The sequence below is a fragment of the Drosophila rhopaloa genome, unplaced genomic scaffold (assembly GCF_018152115.1).
Source record: "Drosophila rhopaloa isolate 14029-0021.01 unplaced genomic scaffold, ASM1815211v1 contig_203, whole genome shotgun sequence".
NCBI lineage: Eukaryota > Metazoa > Arthropoda > Insecta > Diptera > Drosophilidae > Drosophila > Drosophila rhopaloa.
Genome location: NW_025335088.1, coordinates 1,528,914 through 1,545,857, shown reverse-complemented (window position 1 = coordinate 1,545,857; position 16,944 = coordinate 1,528,914). Strand labels below are relative to the sequence as shown.

At 35.9% G+C, this 16,944-nt stretch overlaps 1 protein-coding gene across 3 annotated transcripts in view; it reads right to left on the bottom strand.

Annotated features, from left to right (window-relative positions):
- Positions 1-242: 242 nt before the first annotated feature.
- Positions 243-16,944, bottom strand: part of LOC108044937 — a 41,952-nt gene continuing 25,250 nt past the window's right edge. The window contains exons 1-3 of one of the 3 annotated variants that reach the window (XM_017124102.2): positions 15,203-15,483; positions 1,895-2,403; positions 243-1,840 (exon numbers count right to left, since the gene is read on the bottom strand). In XM_017124102.2, the coding sequence (XP_016979591.1) occupies positions 535-1,840; positions 1,895-2,340 (1,752 nt within the window). In that variant the 5' untranslated portion in view covers positions 2,341-2,403; positions 15,203-15,483 and the 3' untranslated portion in view covers positions 243-534. Of the gene's footprint in view, positions 2,404-15,202; positions 15,484-16,944 lie in introns of those variants that run through there. The other 2 variants (XM_017124101.2, XM_044460546.1) reach the window with 2 other exon arrangements.

The following is a 16,944-nucleotide window of genomic DNA, read 5'->3' as shown; positions in this document are numbered from 1 at the left end:
CCATTGACACAAAAAAGTCATGCCTTCGAGTTTTCTCAATCAAAAAAAATACGAACGTGTATTTATCGTAATGGAGGACATTAATGGTATCCCTATATATTTATACGGAATTTGCTAAAATTTCGATTTACATATATAAATCCTTCTTGCCCACTAAATGTTAATGCTTTATAAATAAAAATTCAAAATAATGTTTCGTCATTAAAGTGTGTCCCAAAAAACAAGTATGGAATAACTTGAATTTGACCATTCTGAAAATTGGGCTTTATTGATTGATTATCGGGATGAGTGAGATTTACAGTACTAAATTTTATTAAGTCACTAAATTTATTTTGCGACCTACGAAGTTTAACAATAATTTAACATTTATTTACGTTCGTTAAAGTATATAAAACTGCATTGAATGAACCCTATTTTATAAATATCGATTTAGGTATGTATTTGTATTGCAGGGTGGGACATCAGTTTTCGAAATATATATACGGACATTGGTCTCGCACATTCCAACAATGTTAGTTGCTTATCAGAATGGATCTAATGCTTCTGTGAGACTATTTTGGTTTTTGGAGGTGGAGTAATAGAAGTCGATCTTGCAGTCTTAGATGCCTCCATATTAGCCCGACGCGCAGCTGCGGCCATGTACGTCCCATAGTATCTACTGAGCATGTGAGGATCAACATGGTTGAGCTCGATGTATGCGTTTGGAATGGCAACTGACAGAGTGGATGGGATCGCAGAAGGAATGGGCGAGATGAGTGCAGATCTGGGAGCAACAGTGGGCTCTGCCATGGGACATTCCTCTAATGAGCTGGACTCTTCGTGTTGGCTGCTGCTGCTGCCCAAGGACCTGGCTGCCGAGCTGGAAATGGAGTAGTGGTGCTGGTCAAGATCTTCGGGATCATGATCGGGGTCGGCTTCGAGTGAAGACAGCCTGCCATCGCTTAGGTACGAGTTATTGTCCTCAACAGAAAACAGTTGCTTTATAGTTCCTCTGCTCTTTTCCTGGTCATCCGCTTCTGGATCTGCATTCGCATCCGGATAGTGATCAGGATCAGGATTGATACTTTCGTCTACCACATCCACGTTAACTTCGACATCAATGTCGGTGTCAATGTCGGCATCGGTCACAGGTTGTTCCAATCCCAAAACAACCTCACGATGTATAGTTTGCTTTGTTATGACCGTGTGGGTTTGTGTCGTCGTCCGTGCCGTTGTCGCTGGCCTAACTAAGGAATCCTGATCTTCGGAGACAATGTCAACAATCTGGACATCGGGTGCCAGGAGCGAAGCCACGTCAAACTGACGCTTCCGAGTCTGCGAAAACATGTTCGCAATGGTTGTTGTCGTGGTGGAGTTGATGTAGGCAATGTGCTGATGCTGGGCATGTGGCTGCTGGGCCTGAGCCGGTTGTACTACCTGGTCCAGCTGGCTGGGCTGTTGTCGCTGCATTGCTGTGACTGGGTCTGCGGAGGGGTACTGTGGCATACCGTGTGCTGAGCCCCGATTAAAGAACTGGCCTATGTACTGTTGGTGATACGGATATCCCAACGCCGAAAGTTGCATGGCTGACTGAGAGCTGGGCGGAGGTGGAGTGGTGAGATCCAAGGGGGGCGGACTGGGCGAGTCAGTACTGGCATCGTCCACTGACAGACCCATGTGCTTTCGGACTTTGCGCTGGGCCTTTCGACGTCTGAAGTCTCCTTTGCGAAAATCATCCATGTTTGCCGGATGTATTGCCCAATAATGGCCCTTGCCATTTGCACTGCGGCCAGATTTGATAAAACAATCATTAAGTGAGAGGTTGTGCCTGATGGAGTTCCTCCAGCCCGGGCCTCGGCTTCTAAAATACGGATAATTATCCAAAATGTATTGGTAAATGTCTGAGAGGACCAACTTCATTTCAGTTGAGCTCAAAATGGCCATGGCAATGAGCCCAATGTAGCTGTGTTGCGGCTTGGGCTCCTCGGGTTGAAAAATGCGTTGCGTTTGGGGGAAGAGGGAAATGGTTGACAGTGCGGCCATTCGGTTGACAGCTGGAATGTTGCCCGAGCCATGGTGTCCGTAAGGGCTTAAGTGCAGCCACGGAGTACTTGTGCCACCACCGCCTCCTGCGGCGTATTGGGGGCATCGAAAGCGTTCAATGTTTAGGGCGTAGTTGTACAGCTGCAGGCGGTATTGCTCCAGAGCCATCGTCGTGGCCTGAGTTTGTGAATTTCTTGGCGGTCCAAGTGGATATATGCTGGACAACGTTTGCTTGGGAACATGACCGCTGCTGGACGTGGTTCCATGATCCTGCTCGGCAGTGGTCGCCTGCGAAGCAGCCAAGTCAGAGTGAGCCATTTGGTTTTTTACATCCACACTAGAACCTTCTTTATTCCGTCCTTGAAGATCATTAAGTTAAACCTGTTCAAAATAAAAAAAGAAGTTTTTATTAAATTAATTAAATAAAATAGGTATTTATTCAAGTTACTCAACGTGTATAATAAACCACCAAAGGTTTAAACTCTTCTGTTGATCTTCATTTTATTTTCTTAGCCTTTAAAACAGCTTGTGTAGTGAAAGTCATTGGGCAATTCTAGGTCAAGCTACAACGCAAGTGTAAAATAGTTATACCTAAAACCAAAAAATTACGTCTTCATATATGGTTTAAGGTCTCGGATTTAAACTTTTTTTGAAACTTGTACGACTATCCATTAAAACCTGAAATTTACTTTTTTGCTTGTATGCCTCTTTCGGAAACAATTTTTAAGTTGTTATGAGTTCACTTAGGCAGCGTTGCTTTCATTGTTGGCCCATTACTATTACGATTATATATATAGATATATATTATATATATAAATATATATTATTTGAAATTATAATGGGCCAACAAGGAAAACAACGATGCCTAAGTGAAAATATATAATATAAATATAAGAATATATTACTAATAAATACTTTAGCTAAATTTTTAATTTTTCGTTTTAAGTCACACTTTGAATACCTTATTTTAAAGCTGCTATTCAGTAAATAAGCCTTCTGTTTTACTTAAGCCTAGCTATGAGGGAGAGCGAGAGGCAAAAAGCTGGCGAACGCTTTTCGTGTTAGGCTCTTTTTTCACCCCGGTACTCAGATCGACGAAAAAATACCAGAAAATTGCTTAGCGTTGCCAGTCTGCTGATATGAACTTTGGGTAAACGTTTTTTTGAGGGTCTGTGTCAAAGCAAAGTGTTTCTTAGATCAAAAATGTACAAAAAACACAATAAACAAGAAAGGAAAGCTAACTGCGGGCGGAGCCGAAGTTGATATTCTCCAAAATTATTCATATCATGCATTCATAATACTCATAAAAAATCCCAACTTCCTAACTTTACAAACACCAAAGTTCTGGCATTTCCGATCAATCAGTTGTTTGGCAGCTATAGGATATAGTCGGCCGATCCCGGCCGTTCTGACTTATATACTGCGTGCAAAAGAAAGAAGGGTGTGTTCAAAGTTTCCATTCGACATCTTTAAAACTGAGAGACTAGTTTTCGTAGAAACAGACAGACGGACAGACAGGCGGACAGACGGACATGCTTATATCAACTCAGGAGATGATCCTGATCAAGAACATATACACTTTCGGAGATGTCTCCTTCACTGCGTTGCACACTTTTGACCAAAATTATAATATCCTATGCAAGGGTATAAAAACTTAGACAAATCGCCTACTAGAACTAGGTGCAGCTATGAACTTTAAATTAGCGAATAATCAATTAAATTAAAAATCAACTATTAAATTTAAATTGTATTGTTTTTTAATTTCTTTGTTCTGAGGCAGACTTGTCTTGCCGAGAATATTTTTTCAAAGGCTCTGTCAACAAACCCACATGATTGACAGTACGACCGTAGCACGTTTAATTCTGATGAACTCTCGAAAATGCAGTCACACTGGAAAGATTAAAGTTTTTCCGCAAGCGAACTCGATACTAAAAACCATGAAGCCACATATGACGATTTTGCGCTGCATCTTACATTGTTTTTAAAACAGCTATATGATATTGTTGTCCGATTTTGACAAAACTTAAAGCGTCATTCTGATATAGTAAATAATTACTATATCTCAAACAAATATTTTGATAAACAGAAAAGCAGCAAAATGAACATTTTATTAAATTTTTATTTTTTTTTTAATTTTTCGATTTTCTTATTTAAGCTATAAGATATAGATGTTCGATTTAAATTTAATTTAAACCGTAGTATTTAAATATTAAAATAAATTAAATAAATTAAAAACTTTGTTAGTTATTCTTTTTAAAATTTTTTTTCCGATTGTTGCTATAGAATCTCCGGCTCGTTCCGACTTATAGACTACCTGCAATAGAGAGACAACTTTTGGGAAAGTGTCAAGCCTTAAAACTGAGGGACAGGTTTCCGCAGAAACGGACAGACGGACATGGCTAGATCGACTCTCCTGGTGATGCTGATCATGAATATATATACTTTATAGGGTCTGAAATTATAGTCGATTGGACCTTTATATCCTATAGCTCCCATAGGAACAATAAAGTGAAATCGGTTAAAATTTTGTGCTTTTCAGGATATTTCGCGCAGTATTTAAGCTATTGACACGAATCTTTCCAAGTCGTATTTTTTTATGCATACCTTAATCAGGGTAAAAGCGCCGATCGGACATCTATATCATATAGCTCCGATAGAAACAATAGGGTGAAATCACTTAAAATGTTATACTTTTCAGGATATTTCGCGCAGTAGTGACATACATCTTTCCAAAACTTATGATTTTATGTATACCTTGATCAGGGTAAAGGCACGTGCCGATCGGACGTCCCATAGATACAGTAGGGTGAAATCGGTCCAAATTTGATGTTTTTCAGGATATTTCGCGCAATAGATTATAATTGACATCAATTTTTTTACGTCTTATTTATTTACGCATATCTTGATCAGGGTAAAAGCGCTTGCCGATCGGACGTCTATATATTATTGCTATGAAAATATCCCTTTTTTTTCTATTTTTATATGGCATTTTTGCAGTATAAAAGCTATTGACATGAAACTATGCAAATCTAATTTATTTAAAAATTTAAAGTTTTTAATTTTTTTTTATTCTTTGGGATTTGGTAATATTTTAACACTATGGTATTACGGTGTTTATTAAAATAAAAAATTTAATTTAATTAAAATCGGACATCTATATCAAATAGATCCCAAAAAAAAATCAAAAAATTAAAATATATAAAAGTAAAAAAAATTATTTTGATCTACTGCATACTTAAAAATTCTTAAGTCGTCCTTTTATCCTGGGACATATAATCCCAATACGTATTTTTGGTGGGACATATTATCCCAATAATATTTATTCATTTAATTTGTGAAACGGAGCAAAGTATTCAAAACACAAAGGTGTATTGCAGCCCGAGAATTCCATCTTCGTGTGTTTTTCCTGCCCAAGCGATGTAATTATTTGTCCCTAGGCAAATATAGTGTGAAAATGGATCAGGAAACAATATCCTATAGCTCCCATAGGAACGATCGGTTAAAACTAAAAATAAATTAATGAAATTTAAGGAGATGAAACTTATTGCTCAATGCCTATAAAAGTGGATGATAATAAGTGCAACAAAAGCAAAAAGAAAATTCCATCAAACTCAAAACTTATCGGCACCCACGGATACATTTCGAATATCAGTTCGGCAGTTTGTAGGCAAAATGATTCGAATTTGTCCAAATTGACGGGCAACTGACAGGACAAACATATCAAAATGATCCTCATATTACAAATAATTTGTTCATCAAACATTGTATTGCCTTTCTTGCTCCAGCCGGCCCTTCTCGCTATTCCAAACAGCAACCAAGTCGGCGTTGGAGAAAGTGATTATCTTAGAAAAATTCAAATTGCACCAATAGTGCGGAAAGGTGCACAATAAGACTAACAGCTTTTTGCTCAGAGTTGAGAACGCTACAACATACACATGGACGCGCTGAAAACTAATACAAACTTCTATTTCAAAACTCTTCCCAAAGTTGAAATTTGTTCCTCAAAATTCAGCTTAAGGTGCATTTAAAAAATGACAAAATGTTAGTATAAGCACGCACAATTTAAACAATTAATACATTTAACATAAAGTACAAACCTGTGAGATCAGTTTCCATTTGTTTTTGTCTTTTCAAATGGTGTTTTACACGATTAAGTTAATGTCACAGAACGCTTCTAAAAAATTGCAAACTTAGCGCAGGTGCTTTCGGATGCAACAGCTGACATTACCGCTGTTCTGCTAACATATGCTGTTAAATATTAACATTTTGACAGTTTGATGTTCTGTTAATACATTCCCACTATTATACCCTTGCAGAGGGTATTATAATTTTGGTCAGAAGTTTGTAACGCAGTGAAGGAGACGTTTCCGACCCCATAAAGTATATATATTCTTGATCAGGATCAATAGGGGAGTCGATATAGCCATGTCCGTCTGTCCGTCTGTCCGTCTGTTTCAATACCGTTTGCGAGCTCAGTTTAAAAGCTAGCGATCTGAAACTTTCACAATCGTCCTAAAACATGTGTACGCAGATCAAGTTTGAAAATCGCCCCGATCGGACGTCTATATCCTATAGCTCCCATAGGAACAATTGGATATATCTTGCAAGACTTTATGATATTTCGCGCAGTGTAAAAGCTATTGACATTAATCTTTACAAATCGTATTATTTTATGCATACCTTGATCAGGGTAAAAGCGCGTGGCGATCGGACGTCTATATCCTATAGCTCCCATAGGAACAATAGGGTAAAATCGGTTAAAATTTAATGATTTTTAGGATATTTCGCGCAGTGTAAAAGCTATTGACATAAATCTTTCCAAATCTTATTTTTTTATGCGTACCTTGATCAGGGTAAAAGCGCGTTACGATCGGACGTCTATATCCTATAGCTCCCATAGGAACAATAGGGTAAAATCGGTCCAAATTTGATGTTTTTCAGAATATTTCGCGATGTGTAAAAGCTATTGCTGTACATTTTTTCAAATCGTATTTTTTTATGCATTCCTTCATCAAGGTAAAAGCGCGTGCTGATCGGACGTCTATATCCTATAGCTCCCATAGGAACAATACGGTGAAATCGGTCAAAATTTCATGTTTTTTAGAATATTTCGCGCAGTGTATAAGCTATTGACATACATTTTTCCAAGTCTTATTTATTTACGCATACCTTGATCAAGGTGAAAGCGCGTGCCGATCGGACGTCTATATCCTATAGCTCCCATAGGAACAATAGGGTGAAATCGGCCCAAATTTGATGATTATCAGAATATTTCGCGCAGTGTGTAAGCTACTAACATAAAATTTTCCAATTCTTATTTATTTACGCATATCTTGATTAGGGTAAAAGCGCTTGCCGCTCGGAAGTCTACATCTTAAAGGAGATAGGAAAAATTGTTAAAGGCTGCGAAAGTATCCCTTTTTTTCTATTTGTATATGACATTTTTGCAGTATAAAAGCAATTGACTTGAAACGATGCTAATCTAGTTTACTTATGTATACCTTATTCCTTTCGCTACTTTTTCACTTTTAGCAATTTCGTCAAAGTCTGCAAGGGTATTAAAACTTCGGCTTGCCGAAGTTAGCTTCCGTCCTCGTTTTTTTTTTTAAATTAGAGCACTTTTAAAAAATGCGTAAATGCCACATAAAGTGGTCAAAAACCCCATAGTGCAATGAAGCCTATGGCAAATATTGTTTCATGCTTGATCTACCTTTGAATTTAACCATACATTCATCAACAGACTGAAAAGGACTACCGCTACGAGCTGTGTATTTGAAACAAAGTACAGTATCAGCAATATAATAGTCTTTAGTCTCATTCTCGCTCTTTTTGCAGTCGTTGAATTATATTTTTGATGCTAGTAATAGAATAGCGATAGAACAGAATTTCCAATCGACTTATTCTTGTTCCAATAGTCCTTTAGTTATGGCACCTTATTGTAATGCATATTTAATGTAACTCCAAGAAAAACTTTAAATTTCATTAGCATCCGTGAGCCCTCGCTTTGAATCCAATCGACGATTCATAGCAGTTAATCTCTGATTCGTAAAACCGCAATTTGTACACGCAAACTATATGGAAAGAGCTAGCTAAACACTTAAAACTCAGTGCAGTCATCAGTAATGTTCAACGGAACTTTTGTTTCACGTTCAGATGGAAATTGAAACTTTGGCTTGAAGTCTGGATGGCTTTCAGAAGTGACGTTTACCCAGTGGACTATTACTCCTTGCGATTCGTCGTGGCTTTCTTTATTATCGTGAGGGGTAATTTTGTCACCAACCTCAGTGTCTGAAGCGGATTCTGTTTCCTCAGAGCTTTCACAAACAAATTCACTTCCAGAATTTTCAAAATCGTCACCTGAGTCCAATTCTTCGAGCACAATGCGGCCCACGTCCTCAAGATCTAGTTTTCTTTTCGACATCTGTTGATTGGGATTATATATCCCACTTAAGAAACGTATTGGGATTATAAGTCCCATTTTTATAAAATCATGTATAACTTACAATTTATTAGTGCTTCCAACGCTTCCAACAATTATTAACGCTTCCAAAATATATTTCATATTTTTTCTCACAGAGAAACCGCAAAAATTGTGCACTTTGAAGCTTACACATGCGTTTTTGTCAAATTTGGCAAACGAACTGACGAAATTTTACCTAAGTTGTAAAATTCATCGTCCATTTTGCATATTGCACTAAAAGCTGCGTTTGAGATATTCACATAAGCGATCGCTTTAAAATTGATGAAAATATGGAAGCTTGAAAATTGCTGTGACGTATTGTCTTAATAGTCCCGAAAGGGTTAAGTTTTGTCAAAATCGGACAACAATATCATAAAGCTGCCTTAAAAACGATGGCAAAATGCAGCAAAATGGACGAAGCTTCATTGTTTTTAGTAATATGGCATTGAAATCAAAATGTATTCGTTTTGTAATAACTGAAAAGGTATATAAACTTCTTGCCGCAGTTTGCTTCCGTTCTTGTTTTTTTTAATTTTGATTTATATATAATATTTTTACCAATCGCATAGTTACCTCAATTGATCTTATTAGGTAAAATCATCGAGATTATCGAATAATTCTTCGAAAACAACAAAACTTTAAAAAGCATACTATAAATAAAGGGGGGGGCTAGAGTTAATCTACATTATTTTGAGATTCTTGTGTCAAAATTTCATGTACATCGGAGTAAATCTGAAGAAGTGCAGCGGTTAAAACGATTGAACAGCGCGTTTTAATTATACCCGTTACTCGTAGAGTAAAAGGGTATATTGTATTCGTGCAAAAAAATGTAACAGCTAGAAGGAAGCGTTTCCGACCCTATAAAGTATATATATTCTTCATCAGGGTCACTAGCCGAGTCGATATAGCCATGTCCGTCTGTCCGTCTGTCCGTCTGTCTGTCTGTCCGTCTGTCCGTCTGTCCGTCCGTATGAACGCTGAGATCTCGGAAACTATAAAGGCTAGAAGATTGGCATTTTGCATGCAGATTCTAGGAGTTCCTACGCAGCGCAAGTTTGTTTCAAAAAGGTGCCACGCCCCCTTAAACGCCCACAATCGCTTATAGACGATTTTAAAAATTTAAATATTTCGGAAAAGTAAAAATGCAGTTTTATTGTGTTTATCAATACCTATCGAAATGTAGAAGAAATTTTTCAAATCGAACCATTCGTTAAAAAGTTATGCGTGATCAAAGTTTCTATCTCCATCTCCCTCGCACTCCCTTTACCTGAGTAACGGGTATCTGATAGTCGGGGCACCCGACTATAGCGTTCTCTCTTGTTTTAGATTAAAACGAGGACGGAAGCTAACTTCGGCAAGCCGAAGTTTTAATACCTTTGCAGACTTTGACGAAATTGCTAAAAGTGAAAAAGTAGCGAAAGGAATAAGGTATACATAAGTAAACTAGATTTGCATCGTTTCAAGTCAATTGCTTTTATACTGCAAAAATGTCATATACAAAAGGGATACTTTCGCAGCCTTTAACAATTTTTCCTATCTCCTTTAAGATATAGACTTCCGAGCGGCAAGCGCTTTTACCCTAATCAAGATATGCGTAAATAAATAAGAATTGGAAAATTTTATGTTAGTAGCTTACACACTGCGCGAAATATTCTGATAATCATCAAATTAGGACCGATTTCACCCTATTGTTCCTATGGGAGCTATAGGATATAGACGTCCGATCGGCACGCGCTTTCACCTTGATCAATGTATGCATAAAAAAATAGGATTTGGAAAGATTCATGTCAATAGCTTGTATACTGCGTGAAATATCCTAAAAATCATTAAATTTTAACCGATTTTACCCTATTGTTCCTATGGGAGCTATAGGATATAGACGTCCGATCGTCACGCGCTTTTACTCTGATCAAGGTACGCATAAAAAAATAAGATTTGGAAAGATTTATGTCAATAGCTTTTACACTGCGCGAAATATCTTCCATTCTTGCAAGTTATATCCGATTGTTCCTATGGGAGCTATAGGATATAGACATCCGATCGGGGCGGTTTTCAAACTTGATCTGCGTACACTTGTTTTAGGACGACTGTGAAAGTTTCAGATCGCTAGCTTTTAAACTGAGCTCGCAAACGGTATTGAAACAGACGGACAGACGGACAGACGGACGGACGGACAGACGGACATGGCTATATCGACTCCCCTATTGATCCTGATCAAGAATATATATACTTTATAGGGTCGGAAACGTCTCCTTCACTGCGTTACAAACTTCTGACCAAAATTATAATACCCTCTGCAAGGGTATAAAAAGATTAGCTATACGTAATTAATTTAATTTTTAAATAGCGGATGTAGTATGTACTTGTCTGATTGGCAGCAACTTTTACCCTGAGCAAGGTGTACATAAATAAATTAGATAAATTGCATAGTTTCATGCCAATAGCTTTTATACTGCAAAATTGTCATATACAAATAGGGAAAAAAGGGATATTTTCGCAGCCTTTAACAATTTTTCCTACGGAAGCTATACGATATAGACGTCCAATCGGCAAGCGCTTTTACCCTGATCAAGGTATGCGTAAATAAATAAGACTTGGAAAAATGTATGTCAATAGCTTATACACTGCGCGAAATATTCTAAAAAACATGAAATTTTGACCGATTTCACCGTATTGTTCCTATGGGAGCTATAGGATATAGACGTCCGATCAGCACGAGCTTTTACCTTGATGAAGGAATGCATAAAAAAATACGATTTGAAAAAATGTACAGCAATAGCTTTTACACATCGCGAAATATTCTGAAAAACATCAAATTTGGACCGATTTTACCCTATTGTTCCTATGAGGGCTATAGGATATAGACGTCCGATCGTCACGCGCTTTTACCCTGATCAAGGTACGCATAAAAAAATAAGATTTGGAAAGATTTATGTCAATAGCTTTTACACTGCGCGAAATATCCTAAAAATCATTAAATTTTAACCGATTTTACCCTATTGTTCCTATGGGAGCTATAGGATATAGACGTCCGATCGCCACGCGCTTTTACCCTGATCAAGGTATGCATAAAAAAATACGATTTGTAAAGATTAATGTCAATAGCTTTTACACTGCGCGAAATATCATAAATTCTTGCAAGATATATCCAATTGTTCCTATGGGAGCTATAGGATATAGACGTCCGATCGGGGCGATTTTCAAACTTGATCTGCGTACACATGTTTTAGGACGATTGTGAAAGTTTCAGATCGCTAGCTTTTAAACTGAGCTCGCAAACGGTATTGAAACAGACGGACAGACGGACATGGCTATATCGACTCCCCTATTGATCCTGATCAAGAATATATATACTTTATGGGGTCGGAAACGTCTCCTTCACTGCGTTACAAACTTCTGACCAAAATTATAATACCCTCTGCAAGGGTATAAAAAAACAATTTTAATTGACATTTACGCGAATGCCAACTTTCCAATCGGAGAAAAGCGCCAAAGCTAAAAAACCGGTTCCGCGATTATTTAATATAGTTTTGTAATATAGTTTTTGAAGATACTTCAAATGAAAATATACATCGTTTTCAAGAACAACACTCAAACATTTCACAACATTTCAAAAATATCACAATTAAAATAATTTTTTTGTTTAATTAAAATAAAATAATTTAATTTAATTAAAATTAGTTTTTGTTCCCACTGAACATTTTAATCTCTCTCATGACTTACGAACAGTTTCCGTCGATCTGAGTACTAGGCTTAAAAAGTGTAATCTTTTGAAGTGTCAGTTGTCAGAGCAGAGTGTTTCTTAGATCAAACCTAAGAAACTCAAAAAATTGATTCATTAATTTTTTGAAGCTATGAACTTCAAACCATTAAATAATTATCATTAAATAAACCCCTTTAAATTTAAATTGTGTTGTTTTTAATTTCGTGTACACCGGCAGACTTGTCTTGCCAAAGTACTTGAGAAATCTCTTTAAAGCCCTATCTTGCAGATTAGTTTCTTGAATATTAGCTGTTTGTCAACCAACCCATCTAATTAATAGTACGAACGTAGTTCTGATGACCTCACACGGTAAAGATTAAAGTTTTACCGCTGGCGAACTCACTTTTCGATCTAAGTACTAGAAACCACCGACCAAGCCTCTTATTCCACATTGTTTTTATATGAGGAAGTAATACCACATCCGACATACATATGATCATTTACCACAGTTTGATATGGCTTTTGACTGAGACCATAAGAGGGTCTTACTTTTCATCTTACTGTGCGGTCGGTCTACGGGATAGCCAATGCTCAATTTGTTGATCCTCGCCATTTATGTTAATGAGTACTCCTCTTGACGCCACTTTCGGAGTGATGTGCAGTTTTTGTTTGTTTTGTATGATATAGTAAGAGTACTCTTCAGATTTTACGTAAATCAATATTTACGACGATCGGTATGTGGAAAAAAATGAAAGAAAATTATGAGATGCGGCACATATATTTTTGTTAGGCTCGGTATTGTTACGAGGCCAAAACTAATATCTAAACCTAAAAGTATAGCTAATTTGACTTGACGGATGCTGATCAAATTGTATCTTAGTTTTGGTTACAAAAAAGGTGTCGAAAGTATCAGGTCGACATCAAACTTGGCGAATAAAACTCTTGCAAATGGAAATGGCCGGCGCACTCAGTCAGCTGTTTTTAAATTAGATTTCCTAAAAACTAAGCAGCTTGATCACTTCGAACTATTTTGTTGTTATCAGTTTCCGAAAGAAAAATGCTGACAAAATAATCTTTAAAAACCAAAATCTTTATAAATCGTTTGAAACTTGAAACAAATTATATATATTTTTTAGAAAATCATTCAAACTCGTGTGTTTAAAATACCTTTATCTTTTTTTAAAGATTTATTTTATCTAGATAAAATAAGTAAGTAATATACGTGTGTCGATAGATAAATGTACTTTGAATATACTGTTAATGTTTTAAGCCGATGGATTAGAACTTGATCAAGTAATGCGTTTTAAATACTAATAGTTTAAATATAAAATTTGTATTATAAAATAATATTACAGATAGATTATATTTATTATTCAATTCCAATTCACACGAAAAAATTATTTGGATTCAAACAAGAAAGGAAAGCTAACTTCGGGCGGAGCCGAAGTTGATATACCCTTGCAGAATACTCTGTAAATTATATTCTCCAAAATTATTCATATGATGCATTCTTAATACTCATAAAAAATCCCAACTTCCTAACTTTAAAAACACCAAAGTTATGGCATTTCCAATCGTTTAGTTATATGGCAGCTATAGGATATAGTCGGCCGATCCCGGCCGTTCCGACATATATACTGCGTGCAAAGGAAAGAAGGGTGTGTGCAAAGTTTCAATTCGATAGCTTTTAAACTGAGAGACTAGTTTGAGTAGAAACAGACAGACGGACAGACAGACATGGCTATATCAACTCAGGAGGTGATCCTGATCAAGAATATATATATACTTTATAGGGTCGGAGATGTCTCCTTCACTGCTTTGCACACTTTTGACCAAAATTATAATACCCTCTGCAAGGGTATAAAAAAAGGTTATTTAATTTTTTGACCGTCAAGTCAAAATATTGGTTAGGTTAAGAATTCAATAAATATCCTTGTATCCTGTTAAAAAAAGCTTACGTTAATAAATTTCATGTAAAAGAAAGGTATCAACAGTCATAAACAAAAGAAAATATTTTTTGATGAAAAAAAAAGAATCAAGAGTACATATGTACAATGGTTTCAAAAAAAAACTACAGGCAGGATACAGAAAATCAGTATTAATATATTATCTATAATATATATTCCTGTACTAAGTAACTTCATTTTTCATATTATAATGCCCATGCTTTACATGCATGCATTTTTGCAGGTGAAGCACGTAAGTTTATTACGATTGTTTTAAAAAGAAGGCCAATAACATTTTGCTCCTAATGGTTTATAGGTAAATTGTGTATAAATAAAAGGAAGTAAATTAACGTTATTATAGCACTGTAAAAAAAATGCACACAAATTGTACTGCTTACAAGTACAGATATACAGATATACATACACATATGTAGTTACGTGTTTGTATCGATACGCGTGAGAAAAATAAGTGATAACCATTCCTAAGAAATTAAAATGATGTATATCTTTAAGATTTCATAATGCACAACGTTTGTATATACTTCCATTTTGAGAGATCAGTCAAACAAATTCTATTTATTTGTATATTTACTTTTACGTTTTAATTACAAATTAAATTGTTTTCAGCTTTTCAAACACAACAGCACTTTTAATAGCTAAGTAAGAACAAAATTATATAAATATAAATATAAGAATATATGTATACTCATTTTAATAACAATAATAAATAAGTAAAAATAAATATGAAAAAAATTCGGTGTTCCGTTTATGGGGAGGCACTTCCACACAAAAACTGAATATGGTTTAATGTATAATACAGCTCTCAACAAATAGTAAAAGTGTTATACTAACATTTTAACATGTATACTAAAGGCATGTTAGCGCCATTATTTGATGACTTCGAAAGCTGTATTTTAATACTATCGAAGTTATTTAATCATTACGTTAACAAATTTTTAAAATTCAATAGTGCAGAATTCATGAAACTAAACTTTCTATGACTATTTTTTTGGGGGTACGGTAAGTTTAAAATTTTTGAAACCCGAGTTGACTTTTTCTGTCTTAACTTACAATTTATTTGCGCAAACGGTACGATATAATTTCAGCATGTCCGCATAAATTCACGTTATCTTCAAGGTATTGATTAGTGTTAACCGTTATTAAGCGTAATCACTTTCACAGGTAATCATTTACCATACAAATTTATGTATATATTAACAACACTAATTATTCGGAACCACTTCAGAAGCACTGGTTTTTATGTAGTACACAAAATTTTACCACAATATGTATTGTAAATATTTTATTTGCTGGGACATCAATTTAAATGAAATCAGGAACGTGTGGTCGACGCGAAGTTCAAACTATGTCTGAGTACGGCCAAAATGGCTGAAGACCTGGGCACAAGGGTGCCAACGGTATGGATGGTCTTAGCCGGCCACGCCCCGCCCTGAACTGTCGTTTTCCATTGGCCAGATTCACTCTGCGCTCTGGGGGTGGTATACAGTTGTAGTCGGCGATATTTGGCCGGTCCTCTGCAGTCTGTTCCGGCATTAGCGCTATCTCTTTTGGGCGCACTGAAAGGTGGGAAGAGGACTTGAACAAAGCAAACACACCTACACCTGTCTTGTTCTAGCACCCGCACTTCCGAGCAGGGAAGAAAATCGAGAACAACTTGCATTACTGTTAACTCCTATTGTAAACACTGCAGTGTATAGATTCCATATACACATACACAGCTTTACATAATTTTCTTTTATATGAATGGGATCAAGGTATACCGAATTTGCATTGTGGGTAATCAATAAAAACGCCACCAGATTGCTTATATACGGGCTTACGTTTTAATTAAACTGTTTTTGAAAACATGCCAATAAAAGAAAAACCGTCGACACGACGAACCAATGTTCCATATCTTTGATTATCATAAAATATTTTAGTACCACTTTACCGAGTTCCACAAATTATAATTAATAGTAAAGTTAAACTTAATTTAAAATATATTAAATGTACTTAAGTAATGACAAATTAATCTCTTTAATAACGAAAAATTTCCTATATAACAAGAAAGGAAAGCTAACTTCGGGCGGAGCCGAAGTTGATATACCCTTGCAGAATATTCTGTAAATTATATTCTCCAAAATTATTCATATGATGCATTCTTAACACTCGTAAAAATTCCACACTCCGCCGATCCCGGCCGTTCCGACTTATATACTGCGAGCAAAGGAACGAAGGGTGTGTGCAAAGTTTCAATTCGATATCTTTATAACTGAGAGACTAGTTCGCGTAGAAACAGACAGACGGACATGCTTATATCAATCAGGACGCGATCGTGATCAAGAATATATATACTTTATAGGGTCGGAGAAAACTGAGTTTCACACTTTTGACCAAAATTATAATACCCTCTGCAAGAGTATACAAAAATGGTGACGGAAATGTTTATGAGTACGTTTATGTGGAAGCCATTGGTAACTACGGCAGGATGAAGTTCACATACCAATATTTTATGATTGTCTAATTTATTGTAACTCAAAATGGCCTTCCTAGAATAGTAACAATTAAACAATTTGACAATTTATAACATTATTTTAAGATCATCTTTTTTTGTTTAGAGAAGAAGAACGAATTCATCCGAATTCCAATCGAAAATTCCTAAAAATTGGGTTGTAATTTGTTTATTATTATTTAGCAACCCAATTTGTATTATTGAATTAAACAATTTTGGTGTTACCCTTTCTTATAAAATAATCATCTAAATCGGTAAATGATTTTTTTTTTGTTAAAAAATGGAACGACAATTGTTGTGT